Source organism: Festucalex cinctus, chromosome 8, assembly GCF_051991245.1.
Source record: "Festucalex cinctus isolate MCC-2025b chromosome 8, RoL_Fcin_1.0, whole genome shotgun sequence".
Lineage (NCBI taxonomy): Eukaryota > Metazoa > Chordata > Actinopteri > Syngnathiformes > Syngnathidae > Festucalex > Festucalex cinctus.
The window spans coordinates 17,971,341-17,991,524 of NC_135418.1; the positions used below are offsets into that span (position 1 = coordinate 17,971,341).

At 39.4% G+C, this 20,184-nt stretch overlaps 3 protein-coding genes across 3 annotated transcripts in view; all 3 read right to left on the reverse strand.

Moving 5' to 3' along the window:
* Window positions 1–1,985: 1,985 nt before the first annotated feature.
* pfdn5 (prefoldin 5) lies at window positions 1,986–3,742 on the reverse strand. Its single transcript, XM_077529824.1, has 6 exons — window positions 3,610–3,742; window positions 3,196–3,298; window positions 2,849–2,880; window positions 2,483–2,557; window positions 2,279–2,384; window positions 1,986–2,159 (listed from the first exon to the last, which is right to left on the reverse strand). Exons 1-6 carry the CDS (start codon window positions 3,673–3,675, stop codon window positions 2,086–2,088), a joined length of 456 nt encoding a protein of 151 aa, XP_077385950.1. The 5' UTR covers window positions 3,676–3,742; the 3' UTR covers window positions 1,986–2,085.
* Window positions 3,743–4,288: 546 nt separating this feature from the next.
* espl1 (extra spindle pole bodies like 1, separase) lies at window positions 4,289–18,050 on the reverse strand. The gene is made up of 32 exons (XM_077530415.1): window positions 17,897–18,050; window positions 17,684–17,769; window positions 17,122–17,415; window positions 16,282–17,025; window positions 15,661–15,762; window positions 15,459–15,570; window positions 15,241–15,368; window positions 14,961–15,154; window positions 14,179–14,421; window positions 13,890–14,034; window positions 13,300–13,456; window positions 13,046–13,185; window positions 12,657–12,791; window positions 12,457–12,573; window positions 12,206–12,377; window positions 11,962–12,090; window positions 11,734–11,890; window positions 10,926–11,035; window positions 9,663–10,804; window positions 9,177–9,564; window positions 8,618–8,749; window positions 7,923–8,136; window positions 7,592–7,788; window positions 7,372–7,499; window positions 6,927–7,049; window positions 6,102–6,251; window positions 5,856–6,023; window positions 5,659–5,763; window positions 5,466–5,581; window positions 5,301–5,384; window positions 4,921–5,085; window positions 4,289–4,738 (listed from the first exon to the last, which is right to left on the reverse strand). Exons 1-32 carry the CDS (start codon window positions 17,934–17,936, stop codon window positions 4,537–4,539), a joined length of 6,519 nt encoding a protein of 2,172 aa, XP_077386541.1. The 5' UTR covers window positions 17,937–18,050; the 3' UTR covers window positions 4,289–4,536.
* A 918-nt stretch (window positions 18,051–18,968) lies between these two features.
* Window positions 18,969–20,184, reverse strand: part of pfkmb (phosphofructokinase, muscle b) — a 9,745-nt gene continuing 8,529 nt past the window's right edge. Inside the window, exons 17-22 of the mRNA XM_077528893.1 lie at window positions 20,138–20,184; window positions 19,874–19,935; window positions 19,699–19,810; window positions 19,518–19,617; window positions 19,334–19,439; window positions 18,969–19,239 (exon numbers count right to left, since the gene is read on the reverse strand). The exon at window positions 20,138–20,184 is cut by the window's right edge and continues 118 nt beyond it. Coding sequence (XP_077385019.1) covers window positions 19,101–19,239; window positions 19,334–19,439; window positions 19,518–19,617; window positions 19,699–19,810; window positions 19,874–19,935; window positions 20,138–20,184 — 566 coding nt within the window. The 3' untranslated portion in view covers window positions 18,969–19,100. The remainder of the gene's footprint in view (window positions 19,240–19,333; window positions 19,440–19,517; window positions 19,618–19,698; window positions 19,811–19,873; window positions 19,936–20,137) is intronic.

Genomic DNA, 20,184 nt, shown 5'->3' on the forward strand with positions numbered 1-20,184 from the left:
TGCTTGAAAAAGCTCCAATCTTTTCAACCATTTTCTGTAATGCTTCTCCCCAGAGTTACAACCGTGAGCCCAGCTGACTTCGGTTGGGCAAGAGGCAGGATAAAACCCTAAACAGTTTACACATATAAAGACTTTGATGTGGAAATGATGTCACGGCATTCTGAGGGTCACAGTCTAATTGTCCAATTGCTCAAGGCAGTATTTTCATAGTAGTATCTCATTACTGCTGATATTCAAGGACTTCAACATTTTTGTCAGCACAACACACACATTACTGTGATGTTTCTCCCTTTCACTACAGTACTTGAGCTAAACAAGGACTCAGCATTCATAATAAACAAGAGAGATGGGTGGGGATGCAATGACAGGCATGATGAAGCAGTGATTTGTTAGCATAACTGTCCTATATTTATACTTACTTATTCATATTGCACTCAATACTGTAAATATTCAAATTTAACCAGCTCCGAAATGGCTCTTCTAAAGCTTGATTATTATATATATATATATATATATATATATATATATACACCCACACACACACACACACACACACCCACACACATACGACCTGAATTACCGAGTTGCTAAACTGTATACCACTGACGAATGTTGTTGGAAAATGTTTACTCTCATCTTTAGCTGTATGCTGTAATGGTCTTTGAGACTGTGTATGGTCCTACTACTGCCACTGTACAATTAAAAATCTAATTACAACGATCCAAAGTCCAATGCTTTTTCATTGTATTGAGCGCTTTCTTTCACCAAGACCGCCATTTTGACTTGTGACGTAAACTCGGAATTGTCCATAAACGAGCTATGCATAACTTTTTGTGACATTGTTTGGTGGTGTGCCCACTGTGCCGTTCAGACTTTCAATGTAAAATTTATGCCATGGCTCGATAAAGTTTGGGAAATAGAAAAGAACACCAGTTAGAAGACAACCCCTCATAAATAATGTTGTACTGCCACCTTCTGATACTTCCCTATATAGAAGGCCCCTTTACTGTCCTCGCGCGGTTTTAAAAGGAGACAACTGAAAATCTACCGCCTAAACGTTTCTGTACACACAAGTTAAAATTATACTTACCTTTCTCCCGACGTCTGAGATTGTGTATTCTGTGAAACGCTTCTCTGGATCCCCCAAGTAGAAAAGTAGTCCTTCCACTTGAAGGACGCTGAGACGCGTTCGCTCTAATGAACACCCCCAATAAGTCACAGTCGGAACCACCCCCCAAACAAGCGAGTCTTTGAGCTACGACGTCACCAAGAACTAACTGAGCCCCTCCGCTAATAACGTCACTGCCGCTCAAAGGCCGCGCAGTCTCCACCAAGGAGAGTGCGTCAGTTTTATCAGTCGGACTACGCAAAAAATACAATGAGGGGGTGGGGCATGCACGCGATTTGAAGTAGCCTGTAATACTTGCGTAATACTTACTTTTTACCAAAAAATCTTTGGTAAAAGTAGAAGTACTGATTCAATTATTTTAATTTGGAAAAAAAAAAGAAAAAAAAAAGGACAAAGTCTGAAATGTATCTCAGTACAAAAGTAAAAATTGATTTCTACAGTCGTTATACAAGACTCATTTTTGAAAACTTTGCACTAAGACAAATGTCAACCTATGCTAACGTTACCGCTCTATGCTTGCCTATTGTGACAAAATAAGTGATTCAAATGATCAGCTCATCAGGAAGCTTTGCAGAAGCCTGATAATTATATCACTCGAGACTGTTGGAGAAGGGAAACATCTAAAAAAAAAATAATAATAATAATATATATATATTTTTTTTAAAAAGGGGCAGGGCTGGTGTAGAACACGGGTGGGCAAGTGGCTGCTTAAGCGCTACAATTTATTTTTACTGTGGTGTACGTTACATTCAATTTGCTGTTCTTCAAAGAGGATCTATTTTTGAAGAACAATCTTGCTGCAAGGATGTGCATCAGTGTGCTAGGATAACTTACAAACGGGTCACAACAGGGAAAATAATGCTCACTGCCTCTTTATTCCCAAATCATGCAACAGGACATTTTACAGTTCTTTTTCCTCACACACACAGTAAAGCATTAATTAAGTGTTGTCATGATTAAGCCTTGGTGCTGGAAGCCTGTTTACTCTGTTGTAGCTGTTGGATCTTCACGTTCATGACTTCAATCACAGCTGCAAGAAACCCAAAGATGAAAACTTTTGTCATCAAACTACTGGTTAAAATGTGACATTATCATGATAAACCAAACGTTTCTTAAGCATGAATGTTGTTCACATTTATAAAGACTCACCTTGTTTCATGGCATGTTTTTCCTGAAGGGCAGGCTGAATTTTCTCGATCTGCTTTGTCAGGAAATCTAGTTTACGTTTGAAGAATGCCTTTGAATCTGCTACGTTCTACAGGAGGCAAATGAAAAAGTTGCAGTTTAAAATTAGACTCAACTCATAATGAATCACCTGAACCAAATGTAAAGTATATAAAAGCACCTACTTACCATTTCAACATAATATCCTGTTCCCACATCCACTAAAACATGCTCCACGTCGTTTAATGTTCCAGGCACATACATCTAGATCAAGTCATGTCAAGGACAATGTCCCTCAAGGAGACACAATATGAAGCATATTCTTTAAAATGATACAGGAAAGTGTACTTAGCATCTTCTGGATTCTCAAATTTTTCTTCCAATGTAAAGAAAAGTAAAATAGCCATCAATAACATTAACAAAACAACAGAAATGTCAGAACCATTCATGTTGAAAAAAGTGCTCCAGATGAAACTTATCTGTGTTCGGCACAGAAAAGATAAATAAATATCTTTATGCATCCAAAGTTACTCATTGAATACCCCTCAAGGATACAGAACTTGTAAGTGGGACAAGTAATTCTTTGCCTACACGAGGAGAGAAATGAGACAGTTTAGCTGTGTGTTTTTGGGACAACTTGTGTGCAACATCACCCCACAGACTCACAAAAAAAAAAGTTACCAAAACCTGCACTAAACTGAACTTGACTTTAACAAAACTTTTGAATGCACACGTTGTACGTGCATTTAACTCACTTCCTCACTCCCTTTGATCTTTATACAGTATTTTTCAAATGCAAAACAATTAAACATGTGGAAGAAGCTTGGTAAATTAACCTCTAAAAGTTATAGTGCATTTCAGGTTGATCCTTTGAACCACTTTTGAAAAGGTATCCCACCCACCTCGATTGTTTTCGTTTAAGGAATTCAAATTGTCTTTTGCTTCAACATATTTAGCCTGGACAACTTTGAGCTGGCTTATTGAGGACGTCAGGAACTCAATCTCCTGCAAAACAAACAAAAAAATGTCGTACAGCAGTGTACTATTGGCCCCCAAGCAAAGGAAACAACACTCTCACATACACATTTAAAATTCATGTGCTAAATATACAAATATATGTGAGCTGGCATGCCTTAATATTTATTTTCAAATAGGGTGTTAGCGATAAAGGAGGTAGGGGTTGAAAGAGCGTGAGCATGCTACGTAAAGAAAACACAATAAACAAACTACTAGATGTATTCATTTCGATTACCATCAATACAACAACATTATTGGATTTGTTTTTACACGACAGTAATATACGAAAGTAGACTTGCCTGGTCTAATTGGCTTTTTAGCCCCTCAAGCTGAGGGAGCGACAGATCCGCGAGATTGATCGCCATATTGGGAGTGTGACGTTGGTGATTGCTTCCGGTTCAAAGAAGGTGGGCGTTCGTTTGCGTTAAGAGAACGCCCCCCAGAGGACGTTAAAGGACATGCAGCTCTCGTGGACTTATATTAGTTTTATTCTCTGTTTGCAAATATTGAGCCGAGACACAATTTAGACGGATCTTTAGATGATATACATAAAGGATAAATTGCAACTGGAAGATATAGAAGTTAAACGTACCTTCTTCCATTTAGTCTGTCACTATGCATCGCTGTCATTGCAGCATAGATGAACCCTACACCATGCCCAGTACTGTTATGAATCATAAATATATATATCTATATTTTTTTTAGTCCAATTAAATGTGTAACGAGAATTTCCCACAACACACCTAATTTCCCTTGGTACAGTGGTTTGGAATCAGATTTAGATTTGTCATACAAATACAATCCAAACACCAGATACTGCATGTTAATAATATAGCTAGTAAATTATTAAAGTCAAAGTTAATTATCAACTTGATATAAACTTTCAAGCTGCAATGATATGAATTCAAACTCGTCATTTCTTCAGCATATAAAAGCAAATACTGCAATTATTGGACTAATAACTACACAACCGTCAAGAAAATTCGAGAAAACGTTTTATTACAAACAATCGAGTCAAAAGTATTAAAACACTCGAAAAAAGTTGAATTAAAAACATGATTCAAAAACTGTTGACAACAGTGGTTATAAATTAAAAAGTAAATTGCAGTTTTTTACAATTAACACAATTTCAAGTGTAATACCCTCGAAATGAAAGACCAACTCAGACAAAAAGTATGTTGCACAGAAGATGTGGATGTCATTCAGGAGCAGCTGACTGGCCTTCACTACTGCAGCTGAATTGGTAATCCATAGACCACAGGTGCGGCTCCGATGAGGTGTTTCAGGTAAGTGGCCTGCCTTGAAGAACCCATACAATTCAGCAGTGCACTTCCAGACTCTGCTGAGAACCAGGATTGCAGCAAGGCTTTGGTGAAGCGATCAATATCCCGATCTGTGACATTCCAAAGGTTTCCTAAAATAAAGGGGCTGTGGAATTCATACCAAAAAATAGTCAGGACAAATTTCACAGTCTAAACATCTGGTATAGGACTGTATGCTACTGAAACCCTTTGCTCTACAACAGAATAAAGTGTGCATCAGTCACAATCTTCTCTCGCTTATTTTCTAACATATGTAAATTGCAACATTAAGACAAACTCATATCTCACCAGCCTGCTATGAGGTAACTGATGATGATGCCTTCTCCCTCCTGATCTCCCCGCACAGCCAGAGCAGCGCTGCTGCACCCGATCAGCAGGGAGGCGGCTCTCATTGGACGCATTAGGGCCGTGTGGCTGTCGAGGAATCGGGTGCCTGCACCGTGGCCAATATAACTGCCAAAGACAAGGGAAAACAAGAGCATTTTTATTTGAAAGAAAGTTATATGCTGTAATTGTGTGATGAAATGGAAAAGGAAAAATGAACAAAATAAACCAAACTAAACCAAAGTACCACAACAGAGTACTGTATTGTGTAAAATCCTTTTCGAACTATACTTATGCTGGCATTTAATTTTTTTTTATTGCAAAGATTGTCCTCACAAACGTACATGTATAGATCCTTAGTTGCAACGGCTTCTTCCAGCTGTCCCGGTTTTGGAGCATGTCCACACACACCATCACAACCCGGTTTGCTTAAATAAAGGATAATAATGAAGTAGTTGAGAAAACAGAAAAGTTTGCCATTATCCAAAAATTGTGAGTATTTGTCTCACCTGCTCAACCACTCTTTGAATTGTTCCTTTGAGTTTTTTAAATTGTCATCCGGGTCCAAAAGATAAAATGTATTCTTCATGTCCACGCCATGCTTCAGGATGGACTGAGGGTCATTCTGAGGAAGGATAACAATATTGTTCTGATGACTGATTTCACTCAGTGTATTAATACAATGACTGGGGTAAATCGTACATCTTTCTGAATGCTCAGTCCAATCAGTGACTGCAGAGTCGGCATGCGGCTCACAGAGCGGAACCGTAAAATGGAGATGCTCTCCCAGGGCAACCTCTGAAGGTACTGTGGAGGAAAAGTCAGCTTGGGATTACTTGTGATCCAATTACAGGACATACTGTATTATTCCATGCTACAAATAACAGTAAATTGAGTACCTTGTCCAGAATGAGAACCACGTGACCATGAGGCTCCTCTCTGTCTGCAAACTGCAAAACAGCTGATTGGAGAAGCTGCTCACAATCGTCATCCCATTCAGGACAAACTCCGAGAGCAAAACTTTTTAAGTCTTTTTGGGACAGCACAGGGATCGCAGAAAGTAGAACCTAGACAAAAGTCAAACATTTATCTAGGTGTTCTGTTGCTAACTCAGTTGGAGAGAGAAAAAAAGAAAAAGCACACACCTTTAACATCTCTTCACTGGCTGTCACTCCCTTTGCACACAAAGTTTTGCTCAGGTGCTGGGCCTTTGCGGAGAGCTTGGGCTCAGATGAAAGAGGAAGAAGAAGGCTCTTCCAGCATCCCAACAATTGCTCCATCTCTTTCACCAATTGCTAAAACATAATCAGCGCAACATCCTTTATCATCTACATACATACATACAGCAAAAGTACACTCCAAAAGGTTTTTAAGAACACCTGTAGTTTAATTTCAGAATCAAGATTTGCTATAGGATATTATACTACAAAATACTCACAAATGTGGGTCATTGATTGCAAGCAAGATTTGTTCATTAGTACACACAAAACAGTAGCTTTCTTAAAATTAGAACATCTTGCACAAATAAGTAGACCCTGAGAAAAAGACTGACAACTTGTTAATTCCAGGCCTAGCAGACATTTTGCTATCCATAAAAGGCATGAAGGTCAAAGAAAATAGTAGATGTCAATTTTTGTTGTGGCATGCATTACCTTTTTTTTTTTTTTTTTTTTTTTTTTTTAACTTTTTGTATTAATTTGATTAAACTGAAGATTTTGTCATATATGCAATCTATTAACCTTACTTTCATATTGTGAGTTAAGTGCATATTTTACAGAAAATATTTTGTCAAAATTTTGGAAATTGTTCATTGCAATATTGAATAAAGTATTTACATTTTTCAAAGGGCGTGTACAATACAGTATTTGGTAACCTTTGCTGCATGGAAATTGCAATTTTAGTTTTCAATATTTGTTTTGAATTGGAGTGATTACAACAGAGTCTCTCCAGCAGTGTGCTTGTTTCCTTACCTCAACTCGAGAGTCAAGTTCCCTGCAGCCCTCCCACCACAGAGCTTTCTCAGACACGTTGTTCAGAGCCTTTTGATCCACCAGAATACTGTCCATCTCCTGGACAAGCCGTTTAATAGAGCGCTGTAGAACAGGAAACACTTGTGCTTACAGAAAAGCATTGCTAGCGCAGTCAACGTCAATTAACGTTTATGGCAACATTCATTAAGATTTTGGCATACGTCATTAAACGTCTTTGGCGGTCAAACAGTTCATGAGTACTACATGGACTCTACTGTATGGCCAACAATCAGTACATGCTGAGGTTTTACTGAGCCAACTCATGTAACTAGTCAAATGTTTTCAATCACAAATCCAGTTTTTTTTTTAAATTTACAATCCTCTTAAAATTATTAAAGCTGTACCTGCTCTTTGCCATTTGAAATGGCCATCTTGTCATGCTTACCGGCTCTGTGGAGGTGGGAATGTGTACCGTTACAGGAGCAGATCCCTTTTCGAGACGAGACAGTAGGATGCCTTCACCCATTTCCCGAGCCGTTACTCCAGGCGCTGACATCATACACACAGTCACACCTGTGGCAGAGAGAACAAAGCATGTGGAGACATTCGCCTTTTATCCTCAGTCATCAATAAAAGTAAACCTTACCAAAACTGCATTAAGTTACCTGGGGGAATGTGTTGAATTTGTTGCATAAACTCTTGGCAGTGGCTTTGAGGGAAGGCTGACCAATCAGCTGTTGGAAAGGAAAAGATGGTTTCCAACTGAGACAACCTCTGTTCTGTAGTAGTAATAGGACCAGACTCATCGAGAGTTAGGCTGTCCATGTGATCTGCTAGCCCACTAGATGTTTTCTTCAGCTTTCTATTAAAAAAAAAAAAAAACACACAACAAATGGCCAATTTAAAGAAAAGAAAAAAAAAACAGCATATAATCATCAGATGTTCACATTACAATACTGTATTATGTCACAGCGCATGGAGAATAAATACACTTACTTGAGACAGCTGGCTAGGTATCTGATGGTGCGATGTCGGCTTGTGATCCCCAAAGACCGGGAATGAAGCATTGCAGTAGCTACGGGATCCTGCTGTCCCATTGATAGTGCCAGAAAGGCACAGAGGTTTGGAAAAACGGTGGGATGGGGGAAGTGCTGAAGGGTCAGCCAAGCTGAATGGAGTAACGCCTGAATTTCTTCAAATGTAAGATTGTCTGCAATACAGAACAAACTCATCAATCAGATGGGGGGAAAGCACTTGTTACATGAACACTAATGGGACACCAGAAGAACATACAGGAGAGTCAGGTGGTGAATTAAACTGTAATCTAAATTGTTGACATTTTGGCAATACATGCCTCATAATTATTTTTTTTTATTTTTTTTCCAAATCTGCAAGCAGTCCCAGGTGTGTGGAACCACTTTAAAGCTGGAAATGGGTCCAGTGGATGTAAATGAAGTGTTTGGATTTCCAAATAATTTAAGTGATTGATATGATATAAAAAAAACAAAAAACAAAACTGTAACAGTACTGTGCTCACCCTGCAACACACTGAACACAATTAGAAGAGAAAAATAAATACATTGATATGTGTTACCCTCAATAGGAGAACAAACAGTTTTTCGTTAAAATACATGGTTTGTTTTGTTAGCTGTATTTCAGGAAACAAAATGTTAATATTTGTACATTCTTACCCGGTCCGGGGTCTGGACAAGGATGATGGGTTTGAGGGCCTCTTGCTTGATGTCCACTCTTCTTATTAAACAAGTCTTTACTCTCCAAATCACAACACAAATGCCTTCGCAACACTTCAACAAATGTTTTGTCTTGAAAGATGAAGAGTGTAAAAAAAAAAAAAAAAAAAAAAACAGTTAAAAACGTAAGGCTTGATTCTTCACATTACAGCTGAACCAAAATAAGTAATTTTCTTTTCAGATTGAATCTGTCCTTATCGCCAGTATCATGCCATCAGCTGAGTTTACCTGATACTACAACATTCATTCGGGATGTAAAGATAACAGTAATACCACAATATTAAAACTGCCACAATATCATTCAATCAAAACACTAATCTAAAATGTGATTAATGCGATCTGAAAATGTAACCGTAACACAGCTCTAATTTTTATACATTGTGATGCCTTTTTTTTTTTTTTTTTAATTGCCAATATTTATCGCATCGTACTCATTACATCCCCGATATTTATTACAATCAATTATCCAGCTGTTTAGTTTAACATCATTGGTTTTTACCTGAAGTGGCACAGTCTTTTGTCTCAGTGTCTGACACCCTTAAATACTCAATGCTCAGGTCTAGAATTTCATTAGTTTCTTCCTCAATGGCCCTCATTTTTTCTGGCTCGTCCTCGAACTCCAACTCCTTGCCGGACACCTTTCTGGCTCTTCCACGTCTTAAGGAATTTCGATGCAGCAAGGTTTCGTCTTCTGACGAGGTGTCTTGAAATAGTGCGCAGCTCTTCTTCCTAGCCCGTCTGGCTGGTAGGATCTTCTCAGCAGGGGTAGCTGAGGCAGCTTTACCTTTGCCAGTAGCTTGTCTTGTGGTGGTTTTCTTTTTAGACACATTTTCAATCAGTTCTTCCTGAGCAATGTTCTCTGCATCACTCTCATCACTAAAGTCCAGCTGTATCAAGACAGTTCAAATTATTATTATTATTATTATTATTATTATTATAAACAATACACCCAGCTCTTAATTTATTCATTGGATTTGATGCTCACCTTGAAACGAGATTTCTTAGTGCGTCTTGGAGCGGCAGGTACAGGTTTAACTTTGTCTTGAGTGGGCAGGGACTCGTCAAACACCTGAAACTGCAGTTTGGAGGCAGTTTTCAGTGACTTCTGTATTGTGGCCGGGGATTTTGCTTTCTGAACTGGAGTAAAGTCCAACGTGGGCACCACTGTGTTGAAGTCAAAAGCACAAAGCTCCCTTGCAGACTTGGGCTTGATCACCGGAGTCTTGGGAAATGGAGTCATGGGAATCATCATCGGAGTAATGGGACCCCGATTCCTCCCTTTGGCTGTGGAGCTCGGGACTTGGATTTTCGGCTTGGAGACCTTGACCTTTGTCTGCTTCTTTTTTTCAGACATAGACAAAGTTTTAGACTCCTTGAGTGAAGACTGGTGCGATTTCAGAACTTTCAATCGCTTTGGAGGCTTCCAAGTCCACACATTTGAGAAGAGTTCCTCTAGCCTGCAATCTTTTTTCATAGATAAGGTGACCAAGGACGCAATGGCTTTGGTAGCCATGAGACCAGCTTCCACAGCTTTTAGTTCCGGCGTGTGCACCGAATCAACAAAAGCTAAGCCAGCTTCAAGTACTTTCCATATGTTGCTGATCTTAATGTGGCTTGGTTCAAGGCTAGAAACAGCCATGTGAAGATACACACGGCCCACCACATCATGCATAAGAGAGGACTTAGGGGACCCGGTTGCGGGTCTACACAGTGGGATGAATTCAGCCAATTTAGCCTCAAGTTTGGCAGTGATGGTTTTACAACGAGCTAATGTGGCCCAGTGAAGTTTAAAACCATCTTTCGCTTCAGAATGGTCCAACTGGAGAATCATATCTGCCTGTGCAGCTGCCCAACGGGCGGTAACGCGGCCCAGGAGGGGCTCTGAGCAGCAAAGGCACTGGCAGCTTGGTTTGTGTGTGAGGCATGAGAGCCAACAACGAGGTTTGGCCTTGAGAGGTGGAGAGCTACATTCATCCCTCACAATTGGTTCTCTGACAGTCCACCTTGTACTCAGGATGTCCTTCAGGTCGTCCTCCATTACAGGCAATGGAGAACGAGATTTCTGCACTGGACGACCTTTTCTTGGTTTGATTTTAACCCCAGACGTAGACTTTACATCTGAAAAATCTGAACAAACATAAAGCTGACTTGAGAAAAAACATCAACCAAGCGAAGAAAAAGCATAAGAGAAGCCATAGTTCCGATCACTAATTCTAATAATTATAAATATCTACCAATTTGTGCAAACCTGTGTACATTTCCAGAAGGTTCCTGACTTTGTCTAAATCAAATCCACTTTCTTCAATCTCCCCCTGTATTAGTTCCAACTCAGCTTTCACTACCAACAGCTCAGCACACCTAAGAGAAACAAAATAAGAAGCATTATCGTTATGAAAGATTAAACACAGTAAGTGGCTAATAAACATGGCCCATCATTGAACTAATAAGCAAAATTCTGAATTGAGATTAAGTCAGTTGCTCCCCACAACGTATACAGGGCTATCTCAGAAAGTTTGAATTATGTGATAAAGTCCATTATTTTCTGTCATGCAATTAAATAAGCAAAAATGCGATACATTCTGGATTCATTACAAATCAACGGAAATATTGCAAGCCTTTTATTATTTTAATATTGCTGATTATGGCTTACAGCTTCAGAAAATCTCAAAATATTTGAATATTTCCTCAAAGTAAAAAATAAAAAAAATAAAAAACGATAATCAGCAATATTAAAACAATAAAAGGCTTGCAATATTTCAGTGTATTTGTAGTGAATCCAGAATGTATGGCATTTTTGCTTATTTAATTGCATTACAGAAAATAATGGTCTTTATCACAATATTCTAATTTTCTGAGACAGTCGTGTAAATACGTTCCATTTTAAATATTACCATGCTCCCAAAGACGTATTTATACGAGTTTTATAGCAGCAAGATGTTGTCAAACTACTTCTGCTGCTTTCTTGCACAACATTACACAATACTGGTATTGTGTAATACCAGTAATTGTATTACAATACTGCTGTAAGCTGCTTACAGCAGTAAGCATGCACTTACTGGCTCAGTGCTTGCAACTTGGTGGCCAGCTTCAGGGCTTCTCGACACTGAAGTCTTGCATCATTGATGGCACCACAGCTTGTTCTCAGCACAATCACTTTCATTGAGCAGCTCAACAGTTCCGACAGCAGGCGCCATTTGAACACGAGATTACTTCCTGTCATAAATCACAATACCATGAAGTTCAAAACTATTAAATGTTTACATTGATCACCCGTTATGACATACCTGTGTCAATGAACCGCACATCTGAGCCATTTCCATGATTCCCATAGACACCTCGCCCCACAAAAGTGACCAGCAGGCTGCTGAGAAGATTCAGACTTTCATACAAGGCAGTATCTGGGCTTTTGAAACCTGAGGTTAAAGAAACAAAAAACAAAGGTGAGGTGTTCGGCCACAGTGCATGATACCATGATGCCGAAAGCAGAAAATTAGCCGTCTATGTACATTTTGGTAATAAATAACCTACCATGCTGCGTAATTTGGCTCCGCTGAGTTTGTGGCAGGGAAGTTGTGTCCAAACTGAGGTAGGAGCTACAAATCTGGAGCGCATGAGCTCGCAACATATACCAGCTCTTAGAACGTTTTTGATCATTGGCTTCTTTAAGCACATCACACAGATAAGAAACTCCACGATCCACCTGTGAAAGTGGAAATGCCATAAAAACAAAACAGCTCCCATATTTCTCACTTCAGAATACAAGAATTACGGCTGGGCACCTGTCCATTACTGTAACAGCATTGAGATTTCAGCAAAATGATGAACAGGGAGAGAGTGGATGGTCCTTCAATGCTTGTATCATTGGTGACCATTTTTTCTGCTTGTTCAGTTTGAGTCTGAAAACGTCATTATTGAGGAAGTCATTTATGATGAATTCAAAACAAGTTTGTTAAGCATCATCATCTGAAAGTTGCATTACCAAAGCCAGTTCAGTGGAGCCCATTTCTAAGAGGAGGCTAGCTGACTGACAAAGGGAATGTGCACATCCTTGAGTGTCGCCAAGTTGGCGGGAAACTTCAATAGCGAGTTGATATGCTTCCAAAGCTTTAAGTGGCTAAATTGGAGAAAGACACAAATAAAAAAATACAGCGGTTTCAACTTGACTTGACAAGTAAAATTAAGAAATAAAAGCAAATAGATTAGATTGCACAATACACAATCGTCCTAACAACTTGTATAAATCGATACAACTCAATTGCTGCATACAAAGTGCTGTACAATGGAATAAAAATCAGTCATGCAAGGTCACTAGGTCATGCGCAAGGTCACGTGGGTCAAATCCTCTTTGGAATTAAGCACTGTAGTTACCTTTCCCATTAGTTTTAAGAGAGACGCAGTCACCACAATAGAGTTATGCGTCTGTTTAGGATTCCTCACAGAAGCCAAAACTGGAGCACGCAGAAGAGCAACCCACTCAGCCAGTGCACTTTCCAAAGATTGACACAACTCTTTACGGAACAAAAAAGTTATAACAGTAAGAACGAAAAGAATCAAATCACACAAGTTGTATATATTACAAAAAGGGAGCAACAAATTCCAATTCAAATACATAGGGTACATACTCTTCTGTACTGCCAAGCTGAATTTTAGACCATCATATACCAAGATGTCCTCCTCATTCTTCTGCTTGTCTTCATAATCAAAATCATTGATCACTATAGGTTCTACACGTAGAGACTCCTTACGAATCTCTCGAAGCTTCACGTCCCTTTCAATTGCCTAGCAAGAAAGACAGAATGAACACCATTAACACGACTTCTTTCCAGCTAACCGATGACCAGTTTTCTTGGTCATTTGTCACGCCAAACAAGTAAAACATAAATATTGTGGTCTGCATTGAAAAAGAGTTGAATGTGTAAATGGATATTAAATATTGTGCACCATTCCATTTTAAAGAGCTGCTCATAATTCGTAAGGACTGCTATGACGTTTTGTGATCTATTAAGCAGTTATAGTTACCATAATATAAATTTGGTTTGGCATTTTTTTTCCTTGGCTGCCGCACGTCTCAGCATAGTTTCTATGGGAAAATCTGTTTGATTCAAACTGTTTAGCTTAACTATCAACACTAATTTCCACTTTCTTTGTGTGAGAAAGTACAACACAAAGGTTTTAAAACTTAGTAACTCTGGCCAAATCTACCAATACACACCTCCTGAAGATTCTTCTCAAGAGTGCAGATAAAAAGCCAAAGCAAAGCATGGGCCTTGTCATCCTTTAGTCGGTTTGTGTTTTCAGGAGTCTCCGGTTCCTCTTCCAAGAGCCGTAACGCTTCATGGGTAAAATCAACAGCTGTACTGTAAAAGTTACAGAGAAACACATAGGCATGCAAAATAAAAATAATCCAGAATCAGACGTCATCACATTTTGTGCTTTTTAGCTATCACAAGAGACTCAGCAATTTATCTCTATGTAGAATATTGAACTGAAGAAGCTCTTACCAATCAGTGTGTACACTGAAGTCCTGAAAACAAACAACATGGGCCATTTCGCAGAGGTAGACAGCACGCAGGTGGGTGTGGGAGCTTTCTTCATGACAGATGTCCAGCAGATCGCAAAGAGTGTTGTAACGTTCCTGGGAGGTGTCGCCTGCCTCCTCCTTATAGGCACGCAACTCCTCATCCAAAAGGCAAAGCATTATTTTTTCATCCGGAATGTCAGGACCAAAACCATCACGTATAGTCCTATGAGAGCACAATGATCATTGGCAATATCATGAAACTGTTATGGTTTTAAAGGGGAAGTCAACCCCATTTTTTTTATTTTTTAGGCGACAATATGTTCTATGCAGCACCACTAGTCTAAATATGGTATTCTGGTTAATATTGCGCTAGTGGAATATGAGTTCAGCAGCAAAATCCAGCCGTATTTACCCATCTCGCGGGACGGCCATTTTGCCACTTGCTGTTGACTGAATAGACATAGACAAGATGACAACAATGTTACTCAGGTCACAGGTAACAACCAATCACAAGCGTAGCTTCAGAAAACAGGTGAGCTCTGATTGGATGTGCCTGAGCCCTGAGCAACTGTGATGTCATCTTCGGTCAACAACAAGTGGCAAAACGGCCGTCCACTGAGATGGATCAAAATGAGATGGATTCCACTAATGTAATATTAATCAGTATATCACCATTGTTTAGATTAGTGAGGTCACATAGAACATATTGTCAAGAAATGTTAATGATTGACTTCCACTTTCACTATTAGAAGTGATGCAAACCTGAGTCGGATGTCTGAGTCAGAGCTACGCGCACCGTCCATCTTGGTTTTCACCCACAAAGAGATTGGCTCCGTCATATGCAAAGCCATTCTATTCCCTAAGGCCTTCAGCCACAGGATGACCCAGTCTAGCGCTCGTTCGAGGTGCCCTGCTCGTTGGGACGTCTGCACGGCTAGCATGAAGGGTCGGTTCAACTGCGGAGAGTCAAAGTACTTCATTTCTATACAGTATATTGTTAGCATAATGTAATTTGACAGTGAGCACAATAACAAAAGATTACCCTATCAACAGAGAGTGAAGCAGGACGGTTCTTGCTTATATCGTGACACAGGATCTCAAGAAGTGGGAAGGCTTGGTCATAAAAACGACGATTGTACAAGCCACAGGCCAAGTTGTTCACGGCAATCACTATACAAGGATAACAGCAGCAAAACAATATATAATATATATTTGAAAATAGATTTTTTTTTTTTAAACAAAAAAAACACAGTTAACCACCTGCTTTGATAAGAAGGTCTTCGTTTGACAGTTTGCGCATTTCAGTCAACATGTGTCCAGCTGTGGCTTGGCAGTACAGCAGCACTCTGGTCAGTGTCTCACTGTCCTGTAGCTAATAAAGACAATGAGAAGCAATGCTAGAACTTTGGCAACATTGTTTCAATGTTGTTTAAATATCAATATGAGAAAATAAGTTATTCACCCTTGACTCGAGGAAGCTCTTATCAGCAAATACAAAGCCTTGGTAAAAACTGGTGCAAAGAGTCTGTTGCAGTCTGCTGGACTCACTTTTTAATATTGAGCTCTGAAAATAAAAACCAATAAATGAAAAAAATATTCCTGAAAACAACAGATACACAGTACAGTGATGCCTTAGCTCAAGGTATTAAGGGGTTAATTAATGGCCGGACTAAAAAAAAAAAAAACTTCCATCTTCTCTGACCCGGTCACAGTCCAAACATCAACCTCTGACCCCCCCACCCCACAAAACTATTTTTGTGCATAACATACTGTATGTACACCAAATATAAGAGAAGGTTTAATGGCTAATCAACGGCTCATATCTTGAAAAGCTCAAGTCTGGCGATTCGTATTTCCAGGCACTACTGTATAAACAATCACAACTGCACAGTCGACTATTCAGAGATGGGCAGTATTGTCAAGCTCTTCCCAAACAAAATCTTTTTTTTTTTTCCCCTCAAGAAATAGTTACATGTGACAAACATACTAATTTTTCCCACAATACTTCATATTTAATCTGATATACATGTTAGACTGAAGTGCCCTTGAATAAAGACAAAGTAAATATTTAAAGAGTACCAACCTTCAGGATTCTTGTGATCAGGTCTTGGTGCACCTCAAGAAAAGAAAACCAGGCCAGTAGCACAGCACCGCTCATACCCTTCTTATGACAATTTTCCACAACCCACACCACCAGTCGACATCCTTCCAGGACAGAATGACCTTCACGTTCACCCAACTCAGGGGGGAGAGATCTCAAGGACCTGGCACACCTTCTCAAAGGCTCATCACTGCACTCATTAGGTGTCACCATTGAGTGGATTTTAACAGCCCATTTCCCAAGCTTCAGAGCTGCTGCCTGACAGTCAGCATTGTTCCTCAACTTCACCTCAATTTCATTCAGAAAAATGGAGGCCAGACTATGATGTCCAGCTTTACACAGCATCTTGATTATAACAAGCGCCATTTCAAGGAGCGTGTATACACTTGATGTATCAATAGATGGCGTAGATCCATCACTCTTGCAGCCTTGACTATCAGTCCAACATCTGGGGAAAAGAGTGTGCATTTCGTGGAGAACAAATGAAGCATCCGCTTTACTCACTGCTTCACAATTTTCTGTAAATTCACAGATGACACTCTCTATGTATATAGGAGCTTTGGAAAGAACAGCAGTTTCTTTGTCCAACAACAGAAGGAAGTTGAGAGCTTGAAACCGGAAACGTAGTTTGTCTTTGGGATTGAGGACCTCCGGATCCATGGTATCTTTGAGCCCGTTCCACAAAACGGAGAAGCAATTCCTCAAAAGAACATAATAGTGCTCACCCTAAAGAAAATATGCAAGAATGAGTGTTAAGAGTGTATGCAATAGAAATTTAAAGGAAAAAAATAAAAAATAAATAAAAAAACAAACAGTACAAACCTGCTCCGCTGTGGTTAGCCTGGTATAAAGCAATGCAGCAACACGGCTGCAGAGACTGTGGACTTGCAGTGAGCTTAGCTTCTTGACTATATGGAAAATGATCTTTTCCATGTATAGCGGACTGTTTTGGCCGAGAGTATAGACGTCATAGCCATGAATGGCAAGCTCCACAAGGTTTACCAACTGGCTTATGTGATCGAACTGCAGTGATCCAAGTCCAAGTTGATGGTTGCAGGCTCTGATGACCCTGTCACACAGTGTGCCACCATAAGACGGGACACGCTTGACAAGACTCTGCAAAATGTAAAACAAAGGGTTTAGATTTTTCAAGTAAAATTCAATGACCTTTTAAAATTTCGAGTATCTTTGATTCCAAAAAGGTACACCGCATGTTCAATATTCACATTCATCCTGAAGAGTGTGATAAAATGGTGAAGCTATTTTCTAACAGCAAATGAATGCAAACGTTTGATGTCTATGTTCATTTGTGCAGTAACCATGGTTCAGTTTGCTGGTCCACCGACTTCAAACGGTGGCAATTCATGAAGTTTCTAATGCAAACCTCGAGTTCTTGACATAACAGCAACGCCTCGCTGAATGAAGCAGTCCGCACGATAAATTCGTCGACTTTCAAAGAATTCATGATGTCTGCGGACAGCGGGAGAAAAACACGTTCACCACCATACATGAAAATTGTAGTGAGCCCCTTTAGCTAACACCGAAGTAACATTAGTTATGTAACTGACTAACGTTGTGAAGAGAGCAAACAACTTACTTCGACTGGACATCCTTGGCGATAATATAATTTTTTGCATTAGATAAAATGATATTTCGTTGTACGTGGTCAGTTGGTCACACAAATAAGCATCGTGTCCATGGCTTCAAACTGCTGTGTGAAAAGGAGTGAAATGAACACGTTCCACCCCGCACTATGTTTGAAAAGTGTTAGCTAACCAATCACAAAGTGCATCCGCTTTTACCGGAAGTGCAAGGTATTATGGGTACTGTAGGTTTTTCTCGACAGTACGCAGTACAGCACACATATTACTGAACATTATTTAGGATTTATGTGGCTTTTTTTCCCCTCCACTTTTGATACTTTTAATTTATCAGGTGACCGAAACCGAGTACTTAGCACGTCTCTTTATGTTCTTTATGTACGTTTCTTTGTGTGTTTTTTTAAATTAAACTCAACTCAACTCAAGTTTATTTATATAGCACTTTCAAACAGCCTGAACTGTCACAAAGCTCTTTACAGAACACAAAAATCCCAAACATAACATAACACATTAACACCAATACAATGCAATCACAACAAAGCATCATTCTTCCATCCCTACATACGCTTTGATGTTTGAAGCAGTTTTTAGATGAAAGAGGACAGAATCCGTCTCCTTTCAGCAGTTGATCAGACGTGATCTCAGCATGCATGACGTCACACACGTTTGCTACAAGCTAAGTTTGCTTATAAGCTAACCGGCAACTCTGACGCCTTTATTAACATAGTTGAACCTACAAAAAGTGTAAGGCAAGCCATTCACTATAAGGCGACCTTGAATACATTGTTTCCGTGCGGCGTTTTCAAGTTATTTTCTGCCTCTATGGAGAAATTCCACTGTGTATGACATATAGTGGTACGGCTGTACCAATAAGTCTGGGAGAAACACTCCTGTACATTTAATTGCAAAGAAAAATACATGTTTTTCTCTTATAAGGTATATAAAATGGATGGATGGATAGGTGGATGACTTCTTTTAATGTCAACAGCTTTGATTGAAAGGGTAGTTAAACAAGTTGCTTTTGGCACAGTTGTGTTAGCTGTCTGATTTCAATAAAACGCAACAGTGTTTTTTAGATTGTTTATTGCTGTCTTTATTTTCATTTCATCATGTTTATTGAAGCTGCAACTTTTGAAAGCTACAGCCAACACAGGAGTGACGTAGCATGCTGATGGCAAGAATAACTATATGCGGAAACTACTAAGGAACTTGGCCTTTTTTCTTGATCACATGCTCCAGTTCAGCCATGTTGGAAGTGTCCAGGCGGGCGTCATACTTGGCCAGGATTTTTAAGACGGGCCTCAGCCTCATCCACCATTGTTCTTTTGGAATACGGTGTCTGCAGATGGAAAGAAAAAAGTGCAAAATGGAAAATCAGAATAAATCTTAGGTATCCCAAAGGGCGGAAACACAAACACAAAAACACGTCTTACTCAAAGTCGACGTGTTCTTTGAGCTCTGTCAGAGGTTGGAAAATCAAAGCTCTCTTCCTCATGCCCAGCACACATGCGGAATCATGAGAATTGGCAAAAATACGCCCTGGAGATTTGAAGTTTAAAACACATATCATTAATCAGTAACCCTTCTTTTTTTAGCATTTTGTCTTTCGGTCCTCACCATGTCGGTAGCATTCCTTCAGTTTGTCTGTCATCCATAAGATAGACTTGATTCCCATCTTAGTGGCAAAATTCCTATCAAAGGGGCTGGGTGTTCCGCCCTAAACACAAAGTACTGTTTTTGCTATATTCATGCAACACAAAGGGAATTCACATTTAACTTTTGCCTAATAATGCCATACCTGCTGCATATGTCCAAGTACATTCTTCCTACAGTCAAATATACCCTTTCCTTCTTCAGAGTACAGATTGAAGAGAACATCTGTGGTGTAGTTTTCATTGCATTTCTCATTTCTGGGGGGGAAAAGAAGAGCAATATACTACTTGAAAAGGGATTTGTTGGGATTTCATCCAAACCTCAGAATAAGTCCTCTCTTCACTGTTGTCTTCATCTTCTCTGTCAGATGCTCCACATTCAACTATAAACAAGTTGAGAAAAAAAAAATGACTTACTCTAATTGACCGGTCAGGATGGATTCATATTTTTATGAAATCTTTGCTAAAAGAGGCACTTTCTTTCAATTGTATAATGAGATTTTAATTCTTACTATTTCTTAATTCTACTGTTGTTAGTCAAAGTCACAGTACTCTTATAGTAACATAGCCTTCCACTCAGAGCACCTTCAGGTCCTTAATGTTGAAAGGCTCCTCAAAGATGTAAGCGTTAT

Coding starts and splice junctions, on each gene's coding strand:
- pfdn5 (XM_077529824.1), bottom strand. CDS start 3,675: ATGGCGATCAATCTCGCGGATCTGTCGCTCCCTCAGCTTGAGGGGCTA. Junction 3,299..3,609: donor TAAAAAGCCAATTAGACCAG/GCAAGTCTACTT, acceptor TTTGTTTTGCAG/GAGATTGAGTTCCTGACGTC. Junction 2,558..2,848: donor TTGTCCCACTTACAAGTTCT/GTATCCTTGAGG, acceptor GACTTGATCTAG/ATGTATGTGCCTGGAACATT.
- espl1 (XM_077530415.1), bottom strand. CDS start 17,936: ATGCAAAAAATTATATTATCGCCAAGGATGTCCAGTCGAA. Junction 14,035..14,178: donor TTCAGTGTACACACTGATTG/GTAAGAGCTTCT, acceptor TAACTTTTACAG/TACAGCTGTTGATTTTACCC. Junction 11,891..11,961: donor TGTGCGGTTCATTGACACAG/GTATGTCATAAC, acceptor GATTTATGACAG/GAAGTAATCTCGTGTTCAAA.